Source organism: Serinus canaria, chromosome 6, assembly GCF_022539315.1.
Source record: "Serinus canaria isolate serCan28SL12 chromosome 6, serCan2020, whole genome shotgun sequence".
NCBI lineage: Eukaryota > Metazoa > Chordata > Aves > Passeriformes > Fringillidae > Serinus > Serinus canaria.
This window is the reverse complement of record NC_066320.1, coordinates 15,448,632-15,460,533: the sequence shown is the minus strand read 5'-3', so window position 1 is coordinate 15,460,533 and position 11,902 is coordinate 15,448,632. Positions and strand designations below refer to the sequence as shown.

General features: G+C 41.2%; 1 protein-coding gene across 28 annotated transcripts in view; it reads right to left on the bottom strand.

Moving 5' to 3' along the window:
- Nucleotides 1–11,902, bottom strand: part of SORBS1 (sorbin and SH3 domain containing 1) — a 161,695-nt gene that overhangs the window by 57,931 nt on the left and 91,862 nt on the right. For 19 of the 28 annotated variants that reach the window (XM_050976179.1, XM_050976175.1, XM_050976180.1 and 16 more), the window contains 6 exons: nucleotides 7,853–7,908; nucleotides 6,952–7,017; nucleotides 4,866–4,961; nucleotides 1,811–1,930; nucleotides 287–313; nucleotides 2–117 (listed from right to left, as the gene is read on the bottom strand). In XM_050976179.1, the coding sequence (XP_050832136.1) occupies nucleotides 2–117; nucleotides 287–313; nucleotides 1,811–1,930; nucleotides 4,866–4,961; nucleotides 6,952–7,017; nucleotides 7,853–7,862 (435 nt within the window). In that variant the 5' untranslated portion in view covers nucleotides 7,863–7,908. The remainder of the gene's footprint in view (nucleotide 1; nucleotides 118–286; nucleotides 314–1,810; nucleotides 1,931–4,865; nucleotides 4,962–6,951; nucleotides 7,018–7,852; nucleotides 7,909–11,902) is intronic. The other 9 variants (XM_050976187.1, XM_050976181.1, XM_050976196.1 and 6 more) reach the window with 4 other exon arrangements.

The window sequence follows — 11,902 nt, the reverse complement described above, 5'->3', positions numbered from 1 at the left end:
CCTGTGGCTTGCTCTCTGAAGACAGGTTTGGACGCACACTCCTATAACCCTTGGCAGCCAGAGAAGATGGCTGGGCATCCCCATTGGCATCAGTGTTAGACGACGACCTCCAATCATCTGCCAGGGGAAAGAAAACTCAGATCACAGATTCCATCCAGTTGCAGGCTAAGTGAAAGGAGGGGACTCTTTTCTTCCTCCCCACCCCCCTTTCTTTTTTCCCCCAGGCAACGAGAAATAATTCCAATAAAGCAACAGAAGTAACAACAGAAGCAGCCAATGTTTATACCTGTTTCTGAGTTTTCTGGCTCCAGACCTAAGTGTTTCACAGAAAGGAGGGACAGAGGAGGTGGGGGTGGAGGATAGGCATAGAGGAAAAGAAAGGGAGAAGAAATAAACCATTACATTTCCATAAAACATGTACCAATTGAAGTCAAGAGTCAAGCTACTTCATTTCACACATAAAATGCTTTCTGACAGGGCTGCGTAATTACCATAGAGACCAGCCCTAAACATGATGTCCTCCTTGTTTCTGACCTTTGTAAACACAAGGCAATTCATTCAGAGCAATGAAGAAACAATTGTTCATTGACATTCTTACTTCAGAGGCAAAAAAGGCTGCCCAGCTAGCTACTTTCTAAAGCTGCAGCCTGACATCCAGACACCACAAATTACTGGAAATGTAGGGACCCTGTATTCAGATGATGAAGACATAGCTATCCTTAACAATATCACTATATGTGATTGAGATAAAGGATTACCAACAAACAGACCAAGTTTTGCAGACTAAGTGCATGAAGGGTGTAATAAGATACAATATCACTTTACAAGCCAGTCCCTGCAGGTACATGCAGTGATCTCATCACATATTTACCTGCTTCTCACCGGGGTCCTCCCTACCCTGTACTCATTTTGCTGTTTAAGTTATACGCACAAAGCTCTTCCAGCTCCAAAGTACATTTCATAAAGCGATTGAGTAAGCAAAAGAAGTATTAATGAACTGATTTCCATACTAATGGACCCATTGCCACTCAAACTGTTGGAAATTTATGAAGCCATCAACAGAAAGGAGAGAGCCAACAGCAGGGGGTAGGAATGAAGAAACAGAGAAAGGCAAGCATAAAAAGAGGGTAGGTCATGGGTGGAGCAGAACGGGAGAAGACAGAGCAGAAAGTGGCACATTAGGGCTGGAATTAATGGAATTGCCCTTTCTCCAACAATACAGTCAGAAACAATGTATGCTTTGCTTTCAAGAGCACGTTTTACCCCCTCCCCCTTAACGGCATCTTGGCTTTGGGAGTTCATCCTCTTTGCCAGACCCACGACACTGGCCAGGTTTGCTATGCTTTGCCTGTCTCCTACAATTAAGTAATTACACGTCTGCTATTGAAAGACAGCAGAGCTCCGTGGCGACGCTGTCCAGCTGGGGGGACGCTATGCCCGCTTCCCTGACAACCCAGCTGAATACTGCAGTGGCAGCAGCACTACTCAGCTTCTTTCTGTTCCACCTCATGCCTGGGGTAAAAAAAGAGATGACACAGGCCACCGTGGGGGCACTGGGGGTGGGAGGGGGAGACAGAAAAGAACTGAGAGTTTTTGGTGCTCCTGACAAACTTTAGTCAATGACTGAGCGGTCATGAAACTTGCACTAGGAGTCAGTCTCTCTACTGGTCTGGTCCTTGCAAGAGGTTTCCAACCATGCTATGGAATCCTGGGCTTTAAACCATAATTATAAAGTAAGCCTAAGATCCTGGACTGACCTGTCTTGAGGGTACTGTGAGTGACAGATGCCAGTTAACCTTCCACCACTTACTTTCATGTTGTTCAACATCCTGAGGACATGGTGAAGTGATATTCCGACTCCCTTCATAGGATGGAGTTGCCCGGAGGGTTACAGCTCCTTTTCCACTGCAGACTTTTGTGGGATCCATTTCTACAGGAAATGCACATGCACAGAAGAAGCACATAGAAAGGAATGATGCAAAGCTATAAGGAGCCATTGGAGCTGTAGAGTAATTTTGGCATGGCTGCCACCAGGTGAATCAATCTAGTAATGTTTGTGCAGATGAAGATTAGCTCTGTATTTTAAGCATTGAGAAATCAAAGCAGTTTATATTCATGTAATCGATGAATGTAGCAGTTAAGTTCTGAGTTGGTGCAACAGAGCTAAGAGGGAGGGGGGGGAAAGGAGTGTTTGAACCAAAGATCACAGTGCCATTTGCTATATTTGTTCTACTTTGTACAGAGATACTGTGCTAGCAAGTCTTCCATTACACCTGTAGCTCTTCTATAGGGATGTCCCAGTCACATAATGCACACATTTTGTGTGCCAAAGCTTAAAAATGCCTTTTGTGGAGGACTGAAATAGGAAAAAAAACCCCAAACTTTTGACCAGTGGAAGATAAAATCTTCTAACAATGCTGAATACGACCTAAAGGCAAGGCACTGCAAGCCACCTCCCTGCCCACTTCATTGCAGTGTTTCACCTTCTTACACAGGAACCCAAATCCTGGAAAACAGGAGTTTTAACACATGCCTATTCAGATCAACCTGTGATCATGATCAGTTACCAGATCATGCCAGCATCCTTGCTGAGGCACAGTTCAGCACATTTCAGCTTCTGTGCAGGCTTACCTTTGTGTATTTCAGTCCATGATCTGGGTTTTCTCCTCCTGTCATCCTATTAAGTAATAACAAACTAGTACTTCAAAGCTACTTCTCTTTCTCCTCCTACTTAACATCTTTTTGGAGAGTTGCTTCCTTTAAGATACCTCTGGAAATCACAAGCTTGAAAAGTGTCTTGTTTCTCTGAGCTATTTCCATAGATAAACACATCACCTCCTCTTCTCATGCACTATTAGTGACCCTGCAGCTGCCATCAGACTTCGCTTACCTACACAGAGGCACCAGCCCTACCATGACTGCACAGGGAGTGTGAAGAGGTACTGAGTGCATGCTGCATTACACAAGTGACAACACAATAATTTTTATTTTTATGGGTCGAAGATCCTGCTATCTCTGCATGGGGAAGGATGCAGTCTTCTCCAGGAACTGCTATTATAACAAAAATGATGCCTTCAGACTGGACAGGGGGGACAAAGACTGTTGTTTATTGTCCAGACAACAGCCCACATCTGTGGGCTGATCAGTATTCCCTGGCTGATTTCAGTGAGGCAATGCCCCACCAAACCCACACCAGTACAGTGCCTAGAGATTGTGGTAACACCTTGGCTAAGGTTGCAAACCATACCCAGTGAGGCCACAATATGGGGAAACATCAGTATGCCAGATGAACAATGGCAGTAAGAGGAGAAACTCAATGAATGCCAAACTCCTGGCGCTCGCTGAAAGCCCTCTGTGCTGGAATGCCCACTGTTAAAGCCCTTATATGAGCTTCCAATGCTTTAGGGATTTCACAAAAAGCACAGTTTTAGATCCATACTTAGGACTATAAAAAGGATGGATAAGTAAGAAATCAGAGGATACTTTCCTATAGTTCAGCCTTTAGCTAACTGAGGCAGCCTCTGTGAGGGGAAAGACTATCCACCCAGACACAACAAAAGGTATTTCATCCTTAAATATACCACAGCTGATCACAGCTTAAGGTCACCCACATAGAAGTTGACTTCTCTGACTGATTTTTGCATGAATCAGGTATGGTCAGGATTCCTTTTGCCCAAGAGTGCAGTTCTGGCTATCATTCCCATCCACATGGCATAACACAGAGCCCAAGGACTTTATGGACTCACTTTCAAACCACAGGACAAAGGTTAAGCTCCAAGACTCCAGTTTTAAGAGTGCTGTAACTGTAAAGCATGAACACAATGTTGGGAGTCATTAGGCCTGATATAAACATCCACAAAGAGTGCAGGGTAGCTGTCCTCCTACAACCCAATGCCTACATTTGCTTCACAGGCACTGCAGAGAAATGGAAACAGAGCTCAACATGTATGACATGTCAAAACAACATCTTCATCATATTGGAGGAGAATCAAATTTGGGAATCAATGCATTTTTTAATTTTATTATCCATACAACAGATTAAACCTCTATACTGAACCAAAAGAATAAGAGTCAGAAAAAAAAAAAAAAAAAGAATGCTCTGGAAAAAAAAAAAAAAAAAGCTTTGAAAATATTTGAAAGTAAAATCTTGCCAGACTATTTCACCTTGGGAGATGAAAACAAATGTCTGGAATGAGGTATTCCATCAAAAATGACAGAAAACAAGAATCTGAATCGCTCAGTATAGAAATCCAGCAGCTAGTAATAAACAGGACATTATCACTGTACTAGACCAACAAAGCACATGTGTGACAGATGAGGAGAGACAAGCAGTATCAGCTACACTAGTCTGGCTGTCCAGCAAAGTACAAGCATAATCTTGTACTTCTAGTGGGGAAGCATGCGCCTGGGGAGAGGGTGACAGCCTAACATCCTTACTCATTCACATGTGGATTAAATTCAGTGCATGTACAGAAAAACAAAACTATACCACCAATGTTGAACTATGCTTGAACCATTTGTTTTCATAAAGACCAAAGATATGCAGGAAACATTCTTTGGTTCTTCAGGAGTTTGGTTCAAAATGAGTCTATCATAATAATAACAATATTTTTCATAATCAAGCATTAGTAGAAGAGCTTACAATGATCCCAGATTCAAGCAGACATAATTAAGTCTGCAGAAGAGCAGCATAATTAGAAATAGTGTATTGTGCCATCAAGAGCTAACTGCATTACCTACCAATGAAATCTGCAGCTCTGGGAGGAGTGAGAGGAGCATGAAGCTGAGAATTAGCCCAAGCATGTGGGTGAAGCAGAGAGACAATGATGGCTAACTAAGGCATGGCAGGGGAGGAAAGAAGATACCTGTAGGCAGCACTAGGTGAGGAGAACTTTTCACTTTCTTCACAGGGATTATTTTAACGGCAGAAATAGAACGTGTACATAAAGGGACGTCAACAGCTGCAAACACAAAAGTGTAAATGGCACATCCAAAAAGGAAAGAACAGAGTTTGGGAAGCATGCCACAAAATTTTCTAACGTACTCGGAGACACAATAGCAGGAAATTTCAAATACAAAAGCAGTCTAGAGAGCAATGATGCAACTGTTAAAAATATCCCTTCATTCGCCCTAATTCAGGATGTGTCTGTTTTATGCAGCATACAGAACTGCTTACTGAATGGACTAATGCTGACTGCCACTATGCTGCAGGCAAAAAGAGTTTGGAAGCATTAGTTTTTAGAATCCATCAAAAAATTTTAGTGTAATCATTTAACTGAGGTACACTACATGCAAAAATAAAAACGTTAAGTAAAACATTAATATGGTTCAGCAAAAACAAAATAAAGTGGAAAAAGAAACCAAACCAAATACTGAAAGCTTGAGAGAAGAACATTAAACTAGCCACATTACATGAATTCTAAATTTTATGGCTCATTTTTTACAAGTTCAACAACAGAAGGAAGTAAAATAATCTTGAAAACAGTCCCATGCCAAAGCGTAGTATCCATATAGCAATTTCAGAAAAAAAAAAAATCCATCCATATAAGCAGTAAATTGAAGAGATTTCTACTTGACTTCATTAGCTAGCACACTATTTATACTATATGTGGTAACACTGGGGAATACCACACATAGCACTATGCAAAATTCTAGCAATTGTTACAAAACTGTTCAAATCAATGGGTACAAAGAGGGGTCATTGTGAAAAAGGCAGTACTATTCACAGGTGAAGCTCAACAGGAGCTGCCAAGATAAACATCTTGTACATCATGACTCTGCCAGCATAATTTGAGTAGTGTTCTTGATTCTGCAGAGCCAGGATTTTCTTCTATAAAACCTGTTTCCTGCATGTATTATCTGGAAAACGATAAATGTCTCGTCATATTCCACGCCATCTCACGCCCGTAAAGTCAAGAGTAAGAGGAACCACATTTCTAATACTTTACAGACTAGCACTGAGCACTGGGCCAGCTTTGAGGGAGGCATTGACATCAGGGTGGTGTGTACGCCCCCTCTTGTGGCAGATCTTTCTGATACCCGGCAAAACTGGAGAGCAGAGATTTCACAACCTAGAAAAGAGGTCTCAAGCATCAAAGGCCTGGGCAAAGAGCCTAACAGAATTTTTTCAAAACTCATAAAATCATTAGTATTTAATTTGATAGGTTTGTTTAATTTTTTTTTATAAAAGAGCAAGCCAAATCAATCCCTGTTTTCCATACTGCTTCCTGAGCAGAGGCCCTGTGAATACAACATATCCCAAATCAAACAGCCTGTGGTTTAGGAAACAATCCTGATTCTGTTCTGCTTTGAAACTGACTGAATTCATCCATCCACAATGCAGTCAAAATACTAACCACTATAAAAAGGCATCACAGGAAAAGAAAGGAAATTAAACCAACAGAAAATCAAATCAGTCCATACTCACATACTTTCACTCTGCCAAAATAGACACGATCACTCCACAAAACTGAATGCCATAAAGCACACTGCAAACCCACTGATGTTAACATGAAGACTGCCTTGTTTAGATTTTTTTCATCACTTAAATGGTTAGTTCCTGCTGTTTAATCCCAGACTCAAACCTTCACCTCTCCCTGAAGTTAACACACAGGCACCACACACAGGCACCACACACCCATGCTGTCTCAACTCACTAAGATACTGATTCGCAGGTGCTCACAAGTACCACAAGTAGCTTTCCTCAATACAGCACTAAAAATATACAAAGAGGCAAGTCCAGCCTGCCTCTTTAAAGAGACAAAGAACACTTGTTGAGCTAAGAAATGCTGCTGTTACCAGCATGGTGCAGTACAAGACTTTTCTTGTGTCAGTCGCCAAGTGAACTGAATTTGGAAGCCCCCGCTGTAGTGAATTTCCAGGAAAATCAAGGACATCAGCAGCTGACAAGCGGGAGGAGCTGTGGAGGTGCCTCTGGAGACCTTAACCCACCTTTTTCTTGTCCATTGCTGCTCAGCCCATTGACAACAGTTTTTGCAACATCAATTTCTTCATGTTCTGTAAGACAAATGAAGTGGTTTTCAGTAAAGATTTTTGCAAGTCTACAAAGTCTTCAGCTGACATGAATAAAACTGGCTCTTGTAAATTCAGGGAAACACAGGAGACAGTGCTAGAAAGAAGCTCCAAAGCTCATCTAAAGCCCTATTTCTGAACATGAATGAAACAAATCTACCTCTGTCACTCCTGACAAATGTTTGCCTAATGAGTTCTTACAAACTTCCAGCACCACCCTAATGCAACCTGTTCCAGTGCTTACCAGCCTGTAAGCTTATCAGTGCTTACACTGAATTCCCAGGTCATGTTTTTCTGGACTCTCTTCAAATAGTTCACTTTTTTTTCAAAATGTTGTGCCAAAACCAGGACATGATACCCTAGTTGAGACTTGCTAAAATGCTAAAATTAAGTGGGAATATCATTCTACAGATCTTGCAGATCTCTCTTCAAGTCTGGCATCTGCTTTATTTTTCACCCTGATTTAGCCTGTTACCCAGACAAGCCCAGAAGTTTTCCGCTTCCCAACCAGCTCCCTTTTCCTGGTCCCTTTTTCTTTGAACAGCTGATTTTTTCCCTATCCATATGTCAAACTATGTTTTCATCTCTACTAAAATATATCAAATTCAGATGATTTTTTCACGTTATCAGTAATTTTGAATACTTATATTCCACACTGAAATAAGCTACAGGACCAACTCCTGTTCAAGATGTTTCTAGCTACTTTTCAGGCCAAAATTCAAGCAACAAATGTGAATAATTGCATCAGAAACAAACAGGAATATTACTAGTAATAAAAAGGAAGACCAATGAGTGCAAGTAGAAAACAACACAGACTTACCAGAGCTCATTGTGGCAGAGGGACTTGCTTTTTCCACTTCTGGATTTTGTTTAGGTCTGTTTAGAGTGGAAGGCAGAATGATTACATTATGTTTGATGTCTGTCCAGACAGAACTGGACACAATACTGAACATTCACCACAAGAGTCAAGGTAACAGTCAGAGTTTCTTTTAAAAAAACGCTTTCAAATGCCAAGGATTCATGTCAAGCACCATATAAATTTTTTTGCTGATAATTATCAAAAATTATAGATTATTTCTACCCAATACACGCACTGCTTACAGACTGTAAGACTAATCTTTATATGAAATTGAAAGATAGTTAATTTAAGTCTAAGAGTCTATAAAGGGCAAAGTGCAAGTCTGACTGGTTTCTAATATTTAAACTGAATCACCTTTTGAGAGAATTTTAAAAAATCAAAGAGGCACTAAAAGCTTTAAACTGAAACCCTCAAATTAGAGCTTTTCCATATTTCAAGATAATCTGCTGCTCATATCAAGGTAGTCTCTCCTTTCACAGCTATAACAATACTGAAGAGATGCACTTGTTCAAATGCATATTATAACTTCTGCACCAATCATTTCCAGCTGTGCAATGCTGCTGATATTTTCAGGATCAGACTCCAGTAAGTGAAAGCTGGAAGCTTTAATTCTCCTGTTACCAAAGGCAGTGAAATTGCCAACCCAAGAGAAAAATTATCAGATAGAGATCAGAAGAAAAAGTCAATTTTAATGGTGATGCCAATCTGTGGAGGACAATTGTGAGGCCTATCTGTCCTCACTCCTCTGGGGATTGATACCTGCAGCAAACCGGTTTCAATGTCACAGATGTTGGTTAGAATAGCCAAAGAGCATTTCTACCAAAAAAGAGTGTGTTTGACAAGATTGCTCAACTCTCTAAAAGTCCTAGGTTGAATGAAAAGTCCTTTAAATTTGTGTTCCAATCTCCACCTCTCCCTCCACCAAAAAGTTAGCCCCAAGAAAGTGAGATCAAGTGTAGCTCCAGACAATTAATGGCTTTCATGGCACCAACAGACATATGCATCTGAAATCACAAAATCCTGCAAAACCAAGAAACCCAAAGTGAGGAGTAAAGGGAAAATTGCTTGGGGAAACAAGAAACTAACAACAAAGTTGGAAATACTTCTCCTTTTACATGAATTGGAGGCAGCAGTGGAAGAGGTAAGAGGTGAAAATCCCTTCAGGGAATTGAATTTGTTCTCCTGCCTCAAGCATCCCCCTTCCTAACCAGCATTTGTTTCATGCCAGCATTTGTTAACCAGCATTTGTTTCATGCCAGGATATAATGAGCATGTTCAACAGACACTCAAAAGGAAAGAAAACCCAACAAGCAAGTATAGTAACAGATGAGTATAAAATGAGACAATATCTCAGCTCCCCAGCAAGCCACCCTAGGAACAGCTGCCAACACTTAATTGTTTAAATATTTCCTTCACTAAACTACCCACATAAGATATACATTGTGGTTCATGAATCCTCAGCAGGATTCAGCCTAGCTCCAAGTTGATCCCAGTAAAATACAATGTAAAGTGGGGGGTACAGTATAAAACCAGTCAACAACAAAAACTGAGTCCAACTCGAAAGGCTGGCTGCCTAATTTTGCCTACCCATACAGTATCTGCTTTTTCTTTCTACCATTTTATACTAGAAGTGAGTCCCTGAAATAGTAATGATTGACACAGCCTGAAAATGTAGACAAACATACTTAGCAATAATGGTCCTTCTGATCTCCATATGTTTGCATTCCAGAAAGATGCCTTAGTTCAGGCAAATCAAAAAGAAGCAGTCTAAAATTATGTTATCCAGCTAAAGGAGATTTGTAGAAATACTGTGCTCTTCTAACCATAGAAAAATGTTACATATTAAACTCACTGGGATAAATACTAGTCCTTCCATGGGCCAGGAGAAAAGCTCAAGAAGGGGCAACACTGCAGTAAATCTCATCTCAGCTGGAGGATCAACTAAGCCTCTCTGTGAAGCTGAGGAGGTTGCTGATACCCAGGTGTTTTAACTCAGCACTGGCCCTCCACATGGGCTTCATGCAAGTCAACGCAGAAATTCTTCCACTCCAAGCATCCCCAAGAGGCTGCAATGCTTTCCTCTGGTATGCAAGATTAAAAAGGAGTGGGAAAAAATAATTCAATATATTGAATTATTGAAACCTTTTCAGGAGAGGAAAGAGGATTTACTGGCTATAATATCTGGGCAAAGGCAGGGTCCACTGCTGCTGCAATACCAGAGCAACACTTCCCCTCCCACAATAGGGAGCAATTAAACTCATGACCACAAGCTTCACCCTTTTAAAAAGTCTATTTTGTTTGGAAGCAGTGACATCACAACTACCATAAAACTCTGATTTCAAACATGTCCTTTTGATTCAAGTCTCGACATTGCTTACAGTGCAAAGCACTGATCTTCACTGCATTAAGAAAAGCATTTAGGAAAGAATTCACACCAAAAAGAAGCATAATTATTTAGCATTAATAGATTAAATTACCTTTTAAAAACAAGTGATTTGAGGAAAAAAATTAAAGCCATAATTAAAGAAGATTGCTAAAATTAAGTGGAAGATGTGTACAAACCCATTAGATCTAGATTGGATCTGGAAAAATTACTTTTCCATATATCCCCACACTTACTAGCAATTATGGAATTCAATTAAAATAACAAGCATCTAGTGTTCACTCACTGTGAAACTAATCAGCTTCCTTCAAGCACTCAAACACATGCTTGGTGCAAGTTCACATACACAGAATGGATTCAGCATGCTCACAGTGAGAGTAACCGATCCCGAGTGCCTGCATTGGTCTAACTCCAGAAACTCCATTTAAAAGCTGATTTTGATAGCTGAGAATCTGCACACAGATCTGCTGCATGCAAGTAGAAATAACTCCTGTTTAGATTGACAAAATTACAGTGCATGTTTGAAGTTGAGAAAATGCTTTGGCACCTTATTGCATCAGGGCTACAGAGTTATTCTACCTGTCTTCCACATACTTGATCCAAACCACAAACTGAAGTCCTGTTAGGCCTATTTCAGTCCTAGGGCTGCTCTTGGGATCAGATAGACAGTCCAGCCAGGTAACACATCTGGCTCCACGGCACCAGTGTAGCCAAGTATTGGCCTGTAACAGCTGGGAAGGCACATGCTGTAAGCCAGGGTGCTATGGACAGTTGGATGGTACATCCTTAGGTAGACTAGTCCCTGCTAGTCTGGGCAGACAGGCTGTCCCTGGAAACAGGTGGGTCTGGAATCATTTGCTGCTCCCTTCAAGAACTTTCATGGCCAAGCTGTTCCTGCAGACACACACAGTATGCACCCGCAGTACTTCAGAAGGGAGCATTTCAAAGGGAACCAAGAATGAGGTCCCTCATGTCAGTGTTAAAAACTGAGAACTCCCTGTTGCCAAATCAGACAAAGAAAAAAAGAAAAATACTAGAAAAAGGACTCCAAAGCAAAAACCCCACATGTCTCCTTTCAGCTCCCTGCTCCAACCAGCTAACCAGTGTGTCCTTGCTAGACTGGAATTAGCGCCTTTCCTGAAACAACAGACATAGCAACAAAGGCTTCAAAGCTGCACACATGCAAAACACAATGAAAGGTAATGAATTCCTCAGGGCATAAGCCAGCAGCTGTAACCCTGAACATGCCAATGTCCATACGTAACATCCACCAACTCCTTGTCAGTTCAGTCCTACCTCTAGACGGATGTTTAACTTTTCCTTCCTCCCTTTCACCCCCAACACATTTCTCCAAGGCTGCAGTCCCTTCCCTACTTGGTGTGGAAAAGAGAGCAGCATGTTCAGAAGCCTATTTAGGAGGAATGCAGATAAGTGGCAACCACTTCTGTACAGCCTGTCTGGATTATCTCACATGCTCTAAAGGTTTGAATACTCCCCCTACAAAGGCAGGGGTAACAAACAGCTCATTAATAGTTCTGAGCAAGGACACATGCTCTTAGGTCACTGGTATCTCAGCTAAGAGTCGTGGGCAGTCGTTATTTTTGGGGGTCTAATGTGAGTGTGGGGAA